General features: G+C 50.4%; 2 protein-coding genes across 10 annotated transcripts; both read right to left on the bottom strand.

The window, feature by feature from the left end:
- Positions 1-2,570: 2,570 nt before the first annotated feature.
- LOC121338409 (MYCBP associated protein) lies at positions 2,571-14,305 on the bottom strand. 7 transcript variants are annotated; one of them, XM_041409343.1, is made up of 19 exons: positions 14,027-14,305; positions 13,246-13,373; positions 12,216-12,363; positions 12,011-12,114; positions 11,347-11,521; positions 10,907-11,022; positions 10,083-10,233; positions 9,789-9,904; positions 9,012-9,112; positions 8,270-8,381; positions 7,743-7,932; positions 7,030-7,217; positions 6,329-6,475; positions 5,873-6,154; positions 4,961-5,082; positions 4,128-4,228; positions 3,549-3,670; positions 3,180-3,368; positions 2,571-2,707 (listed from the first exon to the last, which is right to left on the bottom strand). In XM_041409343.1, the coding sequence occupies exons 1-19, from the start codon at positions 14,238-14,240 to the stop codon at positions 2,642-2,644; spliced, it is 2,772 nt and encodes a 923-aa protein (XP_041265277.1). In that variant the 5' UTR covers positions 14,241-14,305; the 3' UTR covers positions 2,571-2,641. The 7 variants fall into 7 exon arrangements, 6 of the variants coding, with proteins under 6 accessions (XP_041265277.1, XP_041265280.1, XP_041265276.1 ...); XM_041409346.1 differs by having other exon boundaries at positions 3,552-3,670; XR_005953030.1 differs by having other exon boundaries at positions 2,594-2,707; positions 3,043-3,368.
- A 147-nt stretch (positions 14,306-14,452) lies between these two features.
- Positions 14,453-17,254, bottom strand: RSAD1 (radical S-adenosyl methionine domain containing 1). Of its 3 annotated transcripts, XM_041409350.1 has the most exons (9): positions 17,119-17,254; positions 16,588-16,721; positions 16,306-16,510; positions 15,738-16,103; positions 15,585-15,648; positions 15,349-15,496; positions 15,223-15,277; positions 14,718-14,821; positions 14,453-14,642 (listed from the first exon to the last, which is right to left on the bottom strand). In XM_041409350.1, exons 1-9 carry the CDS (start codon positions 17,251-17,253, stop codon positions 14,471-14,473), a joined length of 1,383 nt encoding a protein of 460 aa, XP_041265284.1. In that variant the 5' UTR covers position 17,254; the 3' UTR covers positions 14,453-14,470. The 3 variants fall into 3 exon arrangements, with proteins under 3 accessions (XP_041265284.1, XP_041265283.1, XP_041265285.1); XM_041409349.1 differs by lacking the exon at positions 17,119-17,254 and having other exon boundaries at positions 16,588-17,082; XM_041409351.1 differs by lacking the exons at positions 14,718-14,821; positions 17,119-17,254 and having other exon boundaries at positions 16,588-17,083.
- Positions 17,255-17,260: the final 6 nt, after the last annotated feature.

The raw sequence follows: 17,260 nt of genomic DNA, 5'->3' as shown, positions 1-17,260 counted from the left end.
ATGTGGGGCTTCTTTGCTGGGGATTCCAAAACCCCACCATGGGTGTAGGACCCAGCAAAGCACTGCTTGCCCTCAGCAGGGCCTGGCCACTCACCCAGATCCCCTCTGCCATTGGAAACATACTGTCATCTTCTGCTTGCTGCATTTGCCTGCAATTCCCCCTCTTCCCATCCTCACTGGTGGTGATGGTGTCTTCAGGCCCCACTCACGTGATGGGTTTGGAATGCAACTCCCAAGGCCAGGACGGTTTCTCACCTTGGTTATTTAGCAAACACAACACAAATCATTAACACTAATACAAATAATGCCCACGCTTGGGAGAGGAGAAAGAATAATTTCCTTGCCTGGCCGCAAGGACTCAGCCTGACAGTATCCTGCAGAGTGCAGGGTTGGCAGCCCTGAGGGTCTTGTTGCTAAGGACAGAGCCCACATCTCACTCTAGGCCTGTAAATAAGAGGTATATGTTTCTAAAGCTACTCTGTGGAAACCACCTCTAACTCCACTGCAGTTCCTGTTCTGTTACTTCCACAAATCAATGCAAAAGGAAAAAAAAAAAAAAAAAAGCAGCTGGCTCACAAAAAGCTGCAGCAGCCAGACAGCAGGGTACCACAGTGTTGGCCCAGCACATCCCTTCCTGCATGCTCCTTGTACCTTGTCCCCTGAGGACACTCTTGTCCAAGGCTGGAAGAGGCACTGGCAATATTTATGACAAAAAATTATGACAAGAAATTAGACGATTCACAGGTTTGTTCTCCTTTGCAGAACTTTTATGCCGCCCACCTGCCCTCTGCTACCAGTCTCCTCCCTGGAAGGGGAAGATGCCAGCACAGGACATTCTTCCATTGTACGTGACTGATGTAAAACTTTCATCTACCCCGTGTTGTATTAACAGATTTTCCTGTGGGTAGATGAACACATGGAGCCTAGTTTCAATCGACTGAAGATATGGATCCATGGAGACATGGATGGGCTTCGCCTTCCTTTAAGGTAAAACTACCAAATGAAAGGATTCCTGCCTCTCTGACAATCACGTTGCCTCTAGAACATGCAGACTCCCTCTCTCCTAGAAACAGATGGCTTGAGCAGTTTGAGTTGGGCAAATTCACAAAGCTGATAATCATCTCCAGGGAGGCAGGAGCTATTGTCAGAGCCTGTGAGACACACCCCAACTTCAGGCCTTTTTCCTCCTAATTCTCAAAATGTTGCTGAAATTCTCACTCCAGGAATGCTGAGCAGAGACATTCCCTTTGTGGGTCTGTGCCCACTGAGCCAGAGGAGGCTCCTGCTGCTACAGAAGCCAAAATGCCTCCCCACACCCCACTATGAGAAAACATCTCAAAAGATGAGGAGCCTCACCTGGCCAGTGAAAAAAACAAGCTGTGCTTTGCCATGGTATTGCTTGGAGCCAAGGGGAGAAATAGATCCTCTCCCCAGGGACAGCACAGGAGTTAAAATGAGAAAGCAGAAGACACCAATGCAGCACAAGGAGCAGTCATTTCACACTACATGTGCAGCTGCAAGCTGTGTGCTAGCCCAAGGACAGGGGCATGTGCCCAAGAGGCACACCTGGAGCCACTGAGCTCATGGCTGAGCTATGCTGAGCATGGATAGGCATCTGCTGCTTAAGAACTCCAGTGGGATCACCATCCCCAATTAATGATCTACACTGATGTCACTGCTCTACAGGGCCAAAGCCTTTCTGGGGAATGCTGTCCAGCTACTTTAGCAGGAAGGTGGCACTTAGTGACACCAGGCCAAGACAGACCCCACACAGAGCTCACTCTGCCTCGAGAACCTGTTTCAAGTCCAGTGTGCCACACTCAGGCCTGGGATGCCTCCACAAAAAGCCCCATTCCAGCAGTGATGCACAAATGGAAAATGGTGATGAGCCCTGACACACAGGCAGATGGACAGACAGGAGGGGTGGCTCTAACATGAGGACTTAGCATGGCTCACAACTTTTATAGCACAAATTTCACTCATTTAAGAGTGATTAGTCTTAGAAGGAAGAATGTAAAACCTGGCTCAGAATGGGGCGTGGGTACCTGGAGCTCAATGGAAAGAGATGGCAAGATCAGCACAAGAAGGAAATCTGTGACTGCAAAACCAGGCAGGGTGGCAAATCCCTTGGGACAGTGTTTTTACTGGGATCCAGAATGCCTCAGAGAAGCCTCCTGTCAGCAAGTCCCAAGGCAAGACTGGACAAGATGCCAAAAATATGATAAAACCCAGGATGGATTTGTCTGCTCTCCTGGTACCAGTATTCATGAGTACATCCTGCTCACTCACTTACTAGCAAAGCACAATCAAGACACAAAGAATATACCTCATGTTAACTAGCACTTTTAAATTCTCCTTTAGCAGAAATACCAGTATTTTCCAGTCTTAATGTTTTCTGAAGTGGTGATCCTTCTTGCCTTGTCTCTCTTGGCAAGCATCATCTGTAGCAGTAACAGATGATCTAGCAATAGTCTCACATCACAGTGTGTCAGAAAAGAGGCAGCCCGGTATTTGTAACCACTGAATCACTTGAGAAAGAAGAATCTCCACTCCATCTGTGTAAATATGGTTATTTATTTTATTTTTTTAAAAGCAAGTCTATTTCTACATACAAAGGGCTTCACTCCCACTTCAGAGCATGTTACTGCTTCAGATCCTCAAATAAAGACACCATTTTGCTCACCATTGAATCCAGCAGCCTGTAAACCTGCAGAAATTCAAAGGCAGCTGCAGTGAAAATACGTGAGGAAATCCTGAGGCTGAGATTGACAGAGATGGTTTCTGAGGTACATTTTCATATGGGCACACACACAACCACATAGAAATGGGAGCCTGCTGCTGACAGAGCTCCAGTAATAACTTCCCTGGCTATGAAGTGTGTTTAACATTATCCAAGGTAAAATTAATTCAGCTGATCCCTCCAGAGTCTGCAAGCAATGCTAAAGACATCCCAGATAGAAGTCCCGCATGTGGCTGTGTGATGGCTGCATTTCTGCTAACAGATTCCAGGCTGAAACAAATTAATTTGGATTTCACACTTACCTTGCTGCAGCACAAGGGACACATGTCTGCCAGTTTTCTGAGTATAACAAAATGTTTGCTTCTCCCCCTAAGCCTCAGTGTGCCTTACAAGAAAAGAACAAAACCAAGACAATGATACAAGCTTTGGTGAGACTCACTTCAATGTAGAGCTTTTCCCGGTATCTTGCAAGTAAAATAGAGTCCTCCTGAACAGGTTCTGCCCCAACTGTAGTTGCAGCTTCCTCTTTCACCTTCTGCTTCTCACCTCTTCCTTTGATGGACTCTGCTCCCCCTTTCATATCGTGCACAGAAATGGAACCTTTCAGCTTTCTGCTGCCTGAATGATCCTAATCAGGGACAAGGAAAAAACGGACACAGGTCAGGACACTGCTCAGCTTCAAGATCCATCTCCCAGCAGCAGCACCTCTTTCACTGGGTTGGAAATGAGCTCAAACCCAGGATACACAACCTCAGGATGATCACACTGTCCCCAGCACTCAGGGTTCACCAGACATCCCAACACCTACCACCTTCTCCTTCCCTGATGTCCCTCTACTTTTTTTGCCTTCTTTATCCTTTTTCTCTTCTTTCTTAGCAAATATTTTGTCTTCCCTTCCTCCTTTTTTTGCTCCTCCTTGCTTTACTTCCTCTACAAAAGAAAGGATTTCAATTAACCAAAAGCATCCACACATCCAGAAAATCCATCCCACCGCACTAGCACAGTGGGAATGTGTTACTTTTGCAGTATATTCTCCTCTTTTTATTAATCTGAGATGTACTGCACTGAAAAACAATACCTTGAAGACTTCTTTGTTTAAATAAGGAATGAAGAGGTCTCATTGAGGCAGTATTTGCTGGGTCAGTCTGTGTGAAAACCATGGCTAGACCTAGCTGAATTAAAAGGGTTTTTTTGTGGGGATGTTTTTTTGCTGATGTCAAACCACAGATCCCAATTAGTATTGTTACTGTCATACAATCTGCCAGTTTTTTTCCTGATGCTTCTTCCTCAGGGAGACATGTTGAAATTGACAGTTCAAATTCATCATGGTTTTCTGCATCTCCAACAGGCCACAGAAAGCAGTTGCTGTGCTAAAACTACCATTTACCTGTTTCTGCATAGGCGTCCTTCTTAATCAAACCAAGCACAGATCTCAGCCTCAGAGAGTGACACACCAAGTCATCAATTGCTCCACGCCACAGCTGGAGGCTGAGAAAATGGTCAGGATGAGAAGGGAGCCAGTGCAGGAACTGCCACCTTGTTTGACCCTGTGCCCAGAAGTGAAGGCACTTACAGTTGACAGCTGCCCTGTGCAACTAAACTAACAAAACAGCACCCACTGCCTGAATATCTGTGCAGGGGGATGCTAAATTGCTTTCCTCATGTTAGAGCCCTCCGAGGTCTCAATGGTTTGCAAATCAACAGGCTCCCAGGAACCCATAAACATCACTGTGAAACTAGGTCTGCTCCTCAACATGACACACAGTGGAAAATCAACCTGCTCTGTGTTTACCAAGAGGAACCTGCATCCTTCTAATTCAGAAGCAACTCAAAGCTGTTGATATGTTTACAGTCTGAAAGCCTGAGCAAAGAACAGAGTGACTGTATGAGGGAGGAGACAGTTATCTGAGTAAAAGGGTACAGAAAATACCCAAAGGTTTCATAAATACAGACTGGAATAATCTTGCCAGAAATAATCTTGTACACTCTCCAAAATTACATACATTTAATATTCTAAACTTATCTCCAGGAAAAAAAAAAAAAAGACATTTGGGTCCTAGACAGCTGCTACAATTAAGCTATAAAAAACCAGAGTGTAAAGATGACTTCTAGACCTCATATAATTATGTGCACTCTGAATCACAACACTTGCAAGAGAGCTTGCTGAGGCTGTTGATCACACAATCTTTTCACAAGCTTTTCTTTGCAAAGGTAACCCACCAGAGTGGATACAGAAGGTCTGACTGAGTTGGCCTCTGTTCAACACACAGCTCCAGAGCTGCCTTATTGAGCTGGGTCAGTGCTTCTTCCCGCTGCTCCTCCCCAGAGATTGACATTATAGCCTGTGAGAGAAAATTCACAGGAGCTGTGGAACACTTCTCAGTCTTATTCCCAGTCCCTGAGCTCAGTGGAGCAGCCCACAGCTCTCTTCCTGGACACCAGTCTGAAACCAGGCTGCACTGGGCACTTACACACCCAGATGGGGCTTCCTACACAGCTAGGATATGTCCAAGGTACCCAAGATTTGCAGAACAAACCCAGATCCCCTCATCAGACAGATATTAAGTCCCTTTGCAACTTCAGGTGTTCTGGGAAACAGGGATTCTACCAAGCTAGAAGGCTCCCTAGTAAAGCTCAGTTATAAAAACAACAGAGAGATTTCCAAGAGAGCACTACAGAAAAACCACTGACAGAATCCAAAGCACTCTTGCTTTAATCTAAGGAGGTCTGTACTTTATCCACAGCCTGTCATGAGTGCCCCCTTAGTTCTCTGATGAATAGGAAGGGCTCTCCAAGGAGAAGAGCCCTTGGGGGAGCCACAGGAGGCTGTAAGCCCAGCCTGCCCCCACATTCAGTCCTGGGATGACAGAAAGCTAACAGGGGAAGAGCTTAAAATATCTATTATATTGTGTGCTTCTCTTTTCTTCTTCACACAACAGCCCACAAAGCCTCTCTTGGGAATCTCTTTACAAGAGCACTGAGGGTGTGGTCAGCAGAGCCAACACACATCGTAAATCTGGCAAACTCCCAGCAGATTGGCAGCAGCCCTTTAGGTGGGCTCACACTGGGGCAGGCTGGGCTGTTTGTAGGGGAATTAACACACCATCAGCTTGTGGGAACAGAGGTGACCACCTGTTTAAAGTCCTCAATGGAAAGGTTCCATCCTGAAGGACCTGCTTCTTCCTCCTCAATGCTCTTTTCCCTTGGAGCATCCTGTAATGCATGCTTCCCATGTGGGGACTCAGTAGTGCTGCTCTGGACAGAGGGAGGCTCCAAGGTGCTCCCATGGTACTCCATGCCTTCTGCAGTGCTCCTCTGGTCCAAGGGCACTTCCTCCTCCAAGCCTGAAGGCACAGTCAGGTGCTGTCTCCATAGTTTATGCAGCTGCTTTATCACTTGATGTTGATAATGCAACTGTGACAATGGGGGAAAAGGTAAACATGAGCTGCACCTTCCCTCTTCAAACCCAACTGTTAAAGCCCCCGTGGCAGACTCTGCCAGCTCCAGAATCCCAGGGATGCAGTAGCCCCATGGGTCTGCCCTCCCCACTTATTTCAGTTGTGCAGTCCATCCAACAGCAAACATCACCTCGGGATTTTTCCTGTGGAACAGCTCTTCCTCTGTGACACAGGCATCCACAGGAGATGGGGTGCATTCGGGGGTCCGAATTTGGTCAAGAAGTTCATTCAGGCTTTCTTTCACTATAGAAGCACCTTCTCGAGCAGCCAGCTCATTCTGAGGCACCACAACAAGAACAGCATGTGTGAGTCCCCATTCCCTATGCAAACACACAAACTCAATCCCACCTGTAACCACACTATTCATTATACAGAGTTACAAGGACATGAACAACTGCAAACCCCGCTGAGCAGAGCAATACTTCCAACAGCTTTTCAAATAAACTCTACAAATCCTGCCCCCAAACTATACTTTTCAAAGCATAGTGTAATTTTCAATTTATACCTTAACTGCTATCATAGTGTACAGCAGTCAATCTCCTTCCTGCTAAGTAAATAATGGAATTAATTACCAACAGAAATTTAATTCTTTAAAGGACCAGTGTGAACACTTAGGAGCCACAGTCATGTCTTTAGTAACAACATTACAATAGACTGCAGAGTTCCTCATGTCATTTAGCAAACCTGCTCAAGTTTGTGCAGATATTCTGTAAGTCTCACTCTCAGCAATGATTGCACAACAATAAAAATACCATGTTGTCCACTCCCACCCTTATCCTCTATTTGCATATAAAGTTCAAAGCTCAGTTACCCAGCTACATGCTTGGTTACCTCCAATTTCTCTCTGAAGTCAGCCAGTTTATCCTCATACACAGCAATTCCCCAAAGGGTCACCTGAAGCAGAGCTCCTCCTAATAACAGAGGATGTGTCCTAAATTCCCAGGGCTCACTGAAAATGCCTGCTCTCTCTGACTTGAAAATAAAAGAAAACGTCCGAGTTTCTCCAGGCAAAATTACACCTGAAATAAGAGAGAAAATGCATTGGTGTGCAAGAAGGCACCTGGTTAGCCTGACCCTTTTCCAACACCACCCCAAGTGTCCTTATCTCTCTAGGAGACTCTTTCCCCATAGTTTAGCTGGTTATCACACTTCATCCAGCTATGCAAGTTCATTCTCCTTCCAGATTTACTCTCAGCCCCTATGTTCCTGAACTGGCATTATTTCCATTGCACTCTCCTACAGCAAGCTCAGTTTTCTCTCCAGAAGATTATGACCCGTTTGCCACCAGAAAATTATTCACTTCTCAATATTCCACCCATTTACACTCAGAGCAGAAGCAGCCTCCTTTCCTTTAAGTTCAAGGAGAGGGATCTGCCTTGCACAGCTCTTTTGGGATGAGTCAGCACTGACACTCAGGTTGGCTTCCTCAGAAGAAATCACCCAGCAGTGCTCTGCCATTAGTCAGACTCCACATCCCAGGCAACTCCCAAATTCCTGCTCTATGTTTGAGGTACAAAGGTCTTGGAGACCAGCAGGTCTCATACCTGGCCTGGTATCAAAGTAAAAGCAGGGCCCTCTCCTCCCCTTGGTTTCTCTGGAGGGGATCTGCTGGGGAAGCCTCATCCAGTTGTACCAAATGGAAGCTATGCCATCATTGGTCACTGTCAGGAAGCTTTCAGCCTTCTCACTAGCCAGAGTCTCAAAGGTGAGCCGGGCAGCAATACCAATTTCCTCCTACAAGGAAGAGGAAAAAGATAACAATTTCTACTCTATCTGGTAGGATTTATCTTGCATGAAATCATAGCTCAAATAAGGGGTTGAGCCTTGGTAGAACTTGTAAGACAAGTCCAAAGAAGTGGCCATTATACAGAGAAAGCCTAGGAATCTGAACCACACACCACAACCAGAGCCCTTCTGTTCCTAGATCTCTCTGGAGCAAACATAATGATACACTACTGTGTTCAGAATAAGTCCCCCATTCTCTGGCCTTGGAGTGACACTTATTGTACAACTGTGACTTGGGAGCTCAAATAGGCTTAGCTTGACTAAACAATTAAAATCTCACAATTACCCTGCAAGCAGTGATGCCCTTGATCCAACGAGCAGGCTGGCCACAGAAAACTAAAGATGGAACCTTTTCAGCTTCTGGAACCACAGTGAAGGAGTCACCTAAGGGGTCACTCCTAAAGAAAACAAAAGCCAGCATTTTCATGGAGTGAAATTCACTTCCAGAGAGGGGAGAACCAGGGATGATTTAAAAGACCCTGTAAGAAATAACCCCATTTAATATTTTCTCACACAGTAATCTCTTTAGGGACAGAGCCCTGCAGATGTGGTGAACCCATCTAGCTACATGTCACTGGCAAGGAGGACAGGACAGCCAGAATATTAAAGAATGAGACCTGTCTAAGTACATGAGTGAAAAAGGACAAGAGGCCCTTAGGGTGTGCCTGTTACAAATGGACAGGACAGGGAAAACTAGGAAAGTAATGATGGAAGGCTAGAAAAACATAATCAAATTGAAGTAATTGAGAGTAGAATCCCACCCTGCCTGATCTAAGCTCTGAAGCTGCACAGAGTGCAGACTGGAAGAAGAGCCTCAACAAAACTCTTCTCTGATTCTTGCTCCTTAGACACAAGGCACAAAGGCACCTAGATCTGGTGATTATAATATAAGAATATGCTTTTTATTGTGTCCCAGTGGAGACTTTCTCCATCCTGGATAAGAACAGCTAAGGATATCCTCACAGACTGGTGGTGCACACCCAAAACTCTTTATTTTGCCATGAAGTATGCTATGAAGTAGAACTTACAGGATCTCAATCTCTTCAGAAATGGTGGTATGTAGAAAAGCCTCAGCTGAGACAGATGTGAAAGGCTGCCCTTTCCCAATCACCTCCAGTCCTTCCAGATCCTGGACACACACAGAAATTACCAACTCACAGCTGCTCTTTTACATAGAAAGGACATTAAAACACCAGACAAATGCACCAACTCAGCCAAGTAAAGTGAAGTTGTGATATCTTGCTTCTACAATGGCTTTTAGAGGCATCTGAAGAATGCTCAAGGGACATGGGTAAGAACCAAATTCTGAGATTCCCAAGAATCCTAGATGACTGTATCCCCCACTAGCAATGTCCTTCACACATTTCTCATCCTCAGAGACAGGTTTCAAAGACAAAAAAAGTGAGGTTTGCTCTGTTTGTAGGAGGAGGGGCCACCTGCCTTCAGGAGATTATTTCAGTGTGTCTTCCCCATGGGTAAAGATCTCTTCCCTCTGGCCCACAGCACTAAATCAAAGTTCTGCACCAGTACTTGGCAGGTTTGTCTTTGCCTAGGTCCTGGAAGCTGCATGCTGCTGGTTTGGGATCTCTTCTGAGGCCCCTAGATCACTCCATGCAGCACTTCAGGAGGTCAGACAACTCTTTCATAGGTGTGGCCCTTTGGAAATGTGGGAACTTCCACGAAAAACACTCTGGGACCAAGTTTGAGTTACCTAATGCTTTTTTCAGATCCAACTCCTGACAATTTTGTTACTCTACAGCACCTGACAAGAGACACAAAGAACGTCCTTGTTCCTCTGGTCTTACCGGCTTATAAAAGCCCAGCTCCTCTAGGAGAGATTTTAGCTCCTGCCGCCGATGTTTCAGGAAAAGACTCTTATCCCAGTTTACGTGGTAAGGAATCTTCTTTGGAGGCTTCAGACCTGTGGAAATACCAATACAAGAGCTCACTCTCTACACACCCACACGCCTAATCAAATTTCATTCTCTGCCAAACTTTGGCCTTGTAGTGGTTTAAAGTGGAGGATCAACAGGGAAGGAGCTGTTTCTCCACACTTGTGCCCCATTTCTTTGGAATCACCTCTCTGAGTGTTCCCTTACCTGTTTCCCTCTGGATGGTTCGGGGCTTCCCCACATGAGTGAGTGGTTCTGGGTGCCCACGTTCTGTCCGGGTCAGGGTCAGAGTCAGCCCGGTGAGATCATCCCCAATTTGCTCAGGAAGGCTCCAGAACTCACTTCCCACTCGGTATCCCTAGGGTGGGAAAGAAGGCTCCCACTGATTGTTGTGGATAGTTGTGCAGCTACCTGCTATTTTCAGAGGCACCTGAAGCTAAAATGAAGAGGTCTAACCCTGACTATATGAGCATTTTAAAAGTCTATGAATTATCCATTTCTGCAGAGGAAGCCAAAATTTCTATCAGGCTGCTGTCAAAGACAAAAGAACTTTCTTCTACCTAGTGCACGTGAAGGTTGAATGTTATTAAAATAAAGCTTCACACAAATGCAAATTCTTTCATAGTGCTATAAATGTGAGAAAATAATTTTAACATGATACTCCCATAACCCTCCTGCCTTACCCATGCCCTTTTCTCCATGGCAATCACTAAAATCCAAGCCTGAAGCTACCAGATCTTTCTGCCCCTGGAACAGCAATTGTGACATGTTCCCATGCCACTTCCCAGGGCACAAAAGTGTTTGGTGAGAATCAAGAAATGCCACTTGCTCATCACCACTTTCCCCTAGCTGGTATGGCTAGCACAATTCAGGTTTTTATTTTTCATGTCCCTGAAAGCTCTGCTCAGACACCAAGCTGAGTGGCTTTGATAAACATCTCCTGACAGCACTTCAGAGACTTACTTAGAACAGTGTCTGTGCTTTGTCGCAAGAGCAGCACAATCAGGACACACGAGAAGTGGGGCTCTCACCTTTCCAGGAAACAGGGCAGGGAGACTCCGGTCAATGAGGTCACGTTCTTCCTGGATTTGCCTGTAATTGTCTGACATGTTCATCAGCAGTTCATTCTCTGGCTTGTGAAGAATTTCTGTAAATAAAAAACATCACATCATTGGCGCTGCGCTTCTGGGCACACCCTTTGCCACTGTTATTGTTCACCTGTAACCCACTTACACTGTTCCCTGCCAAATCCACTGCCCTCTCCTCAACCACAGCCACCAGCTCACCCTCCCACCACATCCAGAGCCAACACCATGAGCAGTGTGGGAGCTCTGAGAACATGGACTCAGACTGCAATGGCAATAGGATTAACCCTGGTGGGCAGTGACTGCTGCGATTTGGGGTGGGGACATCAAACTCCTCCACCTGCACACAGAATTTCACAGAATGAGACCTCCTTAGCTTTTCTCACCTCCTAGGTGTTTCTCCTGCTTTTTCCTCATTGCCATATGATGGCTCCAGTTCTGGAAAGCTTTGTGCTCTGCTAGTTGGGCCTGATGTGACTTTTCTTTCTTCTCTTCTCCATGGTCCTCTTCTAAAGCTGCTGCAGTAACATCTGGATGAGGAACCTTAATAGCATCTGCTAGCTGATGAGAAATGAAACATTAAATGAACCTCTCCATGCACACCAAAACAGGAATGGGAGAGGGGAGGAGAGAAGAATTCTTCAGATTGACAGCACTGTTACATTAGCAATCTGAGAGGAAGGAAACCAGGGCAGTGGGGACACACTCAGATACAATGCAAGTATTTATCTGAGTAATGAGACTCCAGCAATGGCATTGCTGCAACACCAGCTCTTCCCTGACACCATCAGCAGGGCACATAGGGAAGAGGAAGCCTGTGTAATCGTTCCCTCCATGACCTGGTCCTGCACACAGGACTCCAAAAACCTGCTGGTGCAGTTTCTCCAAAGGCAACCCCTCCCCCAAAGTGTGACGAGGCTGGGAAAACCACACCTCAGGCCTGCCCTGCTCCCGATAGGTGCTGGAAAGCATCGAAAGGTACTGCAGGCACCACACTCTACCTCTGGAAAAGTGCTATGCAGCACCATTTTCCCAACTCTGCAAACGAACCTGAGTGTTTCTTTTGGCCAAGGCTTCCATCCTTAACTCCTGGAGACTTCCCAAAATGTGATGAGGGAGGATCTCTTCACAGCCATCATCAAACTGTCTTGGTCCTACAACACACATATAAAAATAGCCAACCCCAGAGCCAGGTCACTAAAGTTTGGCTTAGCAAAACCAAAACCCAGAGGTAAGATGTGAAGTTGAAGCCTACCAGGAAAAGTCAGTGGTCCTCTGGGTGCCTTGGGGGGAACAGGATGTGCCACGAGATGTGCCACCTCCTTGGGTCGGTATTTTCGGACAAGGTAATTCCTCCGAACTGGAATTCTCCCAGCACCATAGGCAAGGCGTGGAGCATGGAGCTTCAGGAAGTAAACAGCCACAGTGCAGTTAGTACACACTGACCTTTATTCCATCTGATCCTTTTAGAATATGCACAGGAGTCATATCAGTACACTTCCTGTAAGGGTCCTGTGAGTCCTGGATAGGGAATTTTCACATGGACATGGAATGGAATGGGAATGGATTCAACGTAGAAGAGCAGGTTGAGATTACACATTAGAAGAAATTCTTCCCTGTGAAGGCAGTGAGGCCCTGGCACAGGGTGCCCAGAGCAGCTGTGGCTGCCCCATCCCTGGAGTGTCCAAGGCCAGGCTGGATGGGGGTTGGAACGACCTGGGATAGTAGAAGGTGTCCCTGCCCATGGCAGAGGGGGGAAATAGATGAGTTCTAAGGTTCTTTCCAAGACAAACCTTCTATGATTCTTCCCCTACAAGACACCTTACACAGCTGTGCAGATACCAACACAGTTACTGTCTTACTCCTCTTGGTTTATAACAGGGGCACAAAAGGAGAGTTTTATATCACTTTCCACAAGAGAATTCTGCTGCTGTGTCACTCAAATGCTTCCACTCGCACACTGTGATCTGAGTTTTGGAAGGAAAGGCATGAGAGCTACTAAACAACTTACAAGTCTTATTAGATCAGAAAGTTGAAGATGTAATTTTGAAGATGACTTATCCTTCCATTTGAAAGGACTGTATAGGCACTTATAATCCTTTATGTTTAGCAACTGAACCTGATGAGCTGACATCTTATCATGATAAAAAACCTGACAGACAAAATGGCATGAGAACTCAGCTGCAGGAGTGAGTTTTGGCTAAAGCAAATGGGCAGCACCCTCTGTTAAACGGAGAGTGTCAGTTAAGGCAGCTGTTTCTAGCAGTAAAAATACTCATCCATACTTTCTCCAGGTCCTCCTCTTTAATTTCAAGTGCCTGGAAGTCTTGTCGTTGGAGAACATATGGAACAGGCTCAGGCTCAGGCTCTTCAATTGTTAAAGAGAGTCGTTCAAAAGACTTTTCCTTCTTGCCTAAAAAACAGATGAAGAGACTTCTTCAGTCTCCCAAAAAGAACCATATTCCTCTCAGGCTGGTTAATGATTTCCAGCTGAACTATGCTTTGGGATTATTTCTCTTTAAGGTTGCAACAAACAATTAAATTCAGCATTTCTTGTAATTGAAAGAATGAACCTCTGAGAAGCTGCAAAGACCAAAGTGGGTCAAGTAAGAGCGAACTGTCTCACTTTATTCAGATGAAAGACAACGGTAAGATAAATGCAAATAAATACAGATCCCTGCAGGTGGAACAACACATTCCTGGGAAGTTTCCAGCTCCAGCTGCAAGTACAATCTGCACACAGATTGCCTGCGCTCACCCAGCACGACTCGGATAACAAAGCACTGGGTTTCAAAAGCTGCTCAGTGGCACAACAGCTCTGAAACACCAAACCCGGGCAGAGCCGGGCGAGGCCAAGCTCGGGGGATCCCACCAGGGACCGCTCCCCCTCAACCTGCGGAACCTGCTGCTTTTAAAAACAGAAAATCACAATGACAGGAGGACACTGGCTGGGGAAGGGGCTGGCTCCGGCCGCTTCCACCGCGGCCCCGCCGAGGCCTCAGACCCGGCCCGGCCTGGCGTGGCCGGGCTGCCCGCTGCCGAGCCGCGCCCTGCTCGCGGCCGTACCAGGAGGACTCCGGTTCCGAGACCGACTCCCCCGCCGCGACGCCATGTCCCTGCCACCGGCCCCGGGCCCGGCCCCGCCGCAGGCCGCGACAGGGAGCGACAAGGAACGACAGGCCGCGACAGGGAGCGACAGGGAGCGACAGGCCGCGCGGCGCACCGCCCCCTGCTGGCGCTCCGCAGCACCGCTCAACCGGGCGGGGCGCGCCATGCGCATGCGCCGTATTGCTGCGCCACGGCCGGGGATACCAGGACACTGAGGATACTGGGACTTCGGGACACCGGGGACACGGAACTCTGTGCGACTAGGAACACCAGGGCGCCGGGACACCGGGCCTCAGGACACCCGGAACACCGGGATACAGGGGCCTACCGTGCAGTAACACCTCCCGCCGAGCAGCGCCCCTGCCACAACACCCTCAGCCAGCACACTGCTCCTGTGGTTTATTAGCCATTATTATCCATTGTGGCCCTCGCGCCCCCGCCACCGGCTCGTTCCTCCGCCGGGGTCCCCCTCGGTGGGCCCTGGGCAGCGCCCAGCAGCCGGTGCAGCTGCCAGAGCAGGTCGGGCAGCAGCGAGTCCAGCACGGCCAGGCCGGCCCAGGTGCACCGCAGGCCGCTGGGAAAGAGGCGATGGTGAGACCCGGTGCCCCAGGGAGCCCCCCGGCCCTGCCCACAGCTCCCCGGGGCTCACCCACTGTCCAGGACAAGCCAGCCCTGCTGCTGCAGTGCCTGAGCCTCCCCCGGCTCCCCGAACACGGCCTGCAGGCTGAGCTGGGGGGAGAAGTGCCCCCAGCGCTGTGTGCCCAGGGCAAGAGAAGGATGTTAGTGATGGGGAATCGGCATCCCAGTGCCCAAAGGGGCTGCAGGAGAGCTGAAGAGGGGCTTTGGAGAAGGGAATGGAGTGACAGGAAAAGGGATGGATGGAAAGGGCAGATTTGGATTAGATATTGGGAAGAAATTCTCCTGTGAGGGTGGCGAGGCCCTGACACAGGTTGCCCAGAGAAGCTGTGGATGCCACATCCCCGGGAATGTTCAAGGCCAGGTTTGACAGGGCTCACAGCAACCTGCTCTAGAGGAAGATGTCCCTGCCCACGGCAGGAGGTGGAACAAGATGGGCTTTAAGGCACCACCCAATCCAAACCATTCTATGATTAGCATTGGGTCGATGTGGGGTGTCCCCACAGGTGGCTCCTCACCTCGTGTGTGATGCCTTCATCCGTGCGCAGTCCCAGGGTGAGCAGCTCCTCCAGCCTGTGGGGACACAGAGAGCTGTGGGGCAGCACAGACAGGGAGGGGGCACGGTGGGGGACCCCAGTACTCACTGCTCCAGCGGGCTCAGCACCACCCGACTCCTGGTGCCGTGCCCCTGGCTCTGCACCTCCCGCATCCAGGCGACAGGCTCCAGGGTCTGGACACGGGCTTCCCGGCGGCAGCCGCCCTCACCCCGCAGCACGAAGCGCCCATGTGCCCCTGCAGCAGCCCAGTAGGGGGACAACAGAGCTCACAGGGCACATGGCCACACGTTCCCCCCCACACTGGCCCCCCATCACCCCCTTACCTGGCCCCACACCGATGTACTGCTCAGCCCGCCAGTACGAGAGGTTGTGGGTGCTGAGGGCGCCCTGGGGGAGAGTCCTGGGGTGAGGAGAGCGGCTGAGCCTGCTGGGGGATCAGCATAACATTGCGGGACACAGCATGGGGGGCATCCCACCTTCCGTGCAAAATTGGAGACCTCATAGTGGCGGAAGCTGGTGGCCACCAGCACATTCCGGGCAGTCTGGTACATGTCAGCCAGCAGATCCTGGGGGGGTGCGGGCAGGGCCCCGTCCCTGACCTGTGCTGCCAGCGCCGTGCCCCGCTCCAGAGTCAACTGGTACAGGGAGATGTGGTCGTCACAGAGCCCCAGGGCCGCCTCCAGCCGCTCGGCCCAGGCGTCCCGGCTCTGTCCCGGCAACCCAAACAGGAGGTCGATGGAGGTTCGGCCAGGGAAGAGCCCCCGAGCTGCTTCCACAGCCTTCCGTGCCTCCGCCGCTGTGTGCTCCCGGCCCAGCATCCTCAGCTCGGCGTCATCCAGCGACTGCGGAGGGAGCACGGTGACAATGGGGGCACGGGCGGCTGGGTGACAATGGGGTCACGGGGGGCTGGGTGACAATGGGGGCACGGGGGGCTGGGTGACAGTGGGGGCACGGGCAGCTGGGTGACAGTGGGGTCACGGGCGGCTGGGTGACAATGGGGTCACGGGGGGCTGCGGTGGCTGCGGAAGGGAGAGCCCCTCTCACCTGGACGCCGATGGAGAGGCGGTTGACCCCAGCTGCCCTGAAGCCGGCAAGGGCAGATGCGCTGGTGGAGCTGGGGTTGGCCTCCAGCGTGACCTCAGCACCAGCAGGAAGGTGGGCAGCCCCCGCCACAGCCTCCAACACTGCCGCAACAGTGCCGGGGCTCGCCAGGCTGGGGGTGCCCCCGCCGAAGAAGACGGAGGTGATGCTGTAGGGCAGAGGGTGGGAAGCTGCAGGTGGGCACGGAAGGGCCCAGCACTCCATGAGCCCACCCCGAACACCCACCTGTGCACCTGGCTGAGGCGGAGCAGGGTCTGTGCCTCCCGCACCAGGCAGGCGCGCACGGCCGCCTCGTCCACGGCCGGCACCACGAACGTGTTGAAGTTGCAGTAGGAGCAGCGCTTGCGGCAGTAGGGCCACTGCGGGCACGGGCCGTGTGGGCACCATGCCCTCACCCCCAGCCACTCAGTTTTGAGGGGGAACACCCCCCAGCCCAGTGCATGGACCTCAGTGCCCCCCACATGCCCCACAAGGCACACGAGCCACAGGTGTGACCCTTCATGTGCACGGCTCGGGGACCCCTGACTTCTAGCCCCATGACATGTTCCAAGGCTGGGCTCCCCCCGATGTGTGTAAGCCGCGGTGTCCCACATGCACCCACGTGTATGTGAGCCCCAAGGAGCCACATCCACCTTCCACCCGCGCCAGCCTCGTGCTCCTCAAGGTGTACAAGCCCCAGGACCCCCGTGTGTCCCCACGTGTGCACACCCGTGACTGCCCCGCAAGCCCCGGGGTCCCTCCCGTGTCCCCGCTCACGTGCACGTAGAGCGCGGCTGTGGCGGGGGCGGCCGTTTCTGGGACCGGTCCCGGTGCTCGTCTCGGGCCGCCCCCGCCGGGCAGCGCCCCAGCGACAGCCGCCACCTTCCGCGGCCAGCCCCGCGCCGCCGCCATGGCCCCG

Source organism: Onychostruthus taczanowskii, unplaced genomic scaffold, assembly GCF_017590055.1.
Source record: "Onychostruthus taczanowskii isolate IOZ18803 unplaced genomic scaffold, ASM1759005v1 scaffold30, whole genome shotgun sequence".
NCBI lineage: Eukaryota > Metazoa > Chordata > Aves > Passeriformes > Passeridae > Onychostruthus > Onychostruthus taczanowskii.
Note: the sequence above shows the minus strand (reverse complement) of the source record. Positions and strands in the feature narration are given on the sequence as shown.

Bases quoted from the DNA above. Each gene is read 5' to 3' on its own strand.
- LOC121338409 (XM_041409342.1), bottom strand. From the start codon at position 14,240: ATGCGCATGGCGCGCCCCGCCCGGTTGAGCGGTGCTGCGGAGCGCCAG. The intron at 9,113-9,788 runs GTAAGACCAGAG...GTGTGTGTCCAG, and splicing joins AGCTGGGCTTTTATAAGCCG to GATCTGGAAGGACTGGAGGT. The intron at 4,229-4,960 runs GTGGGTTACCTT...CCATTTTCTCAG, and splicing joins GACCTTCTGTATCCACTCTG to CCTCCAGCTGTGGCGTGGAG.
- RSAD1 (XM_041409349.1), bottom strand. From the start codon at position 16,955: ATGTGGGACACCGCGGCTTACACACATCGGGGGGAGCCCAGCCTTGGA. The intron at 15,649-15,737 runs GTGGGATGCCCC...ACTCTCCCCCAG, and splicing joins TCTCCAATTTTGCACGGAAG to GGCGCCCTCAGCACCCACAA. The intron at 14,643-14,717 runs GTGAGCCCCGGG...CCTCTTTCCCAG, and splicing joins TGGCTTGTCCTGGACAGTGG to CGGCCTGCGGTGCACCTGGG.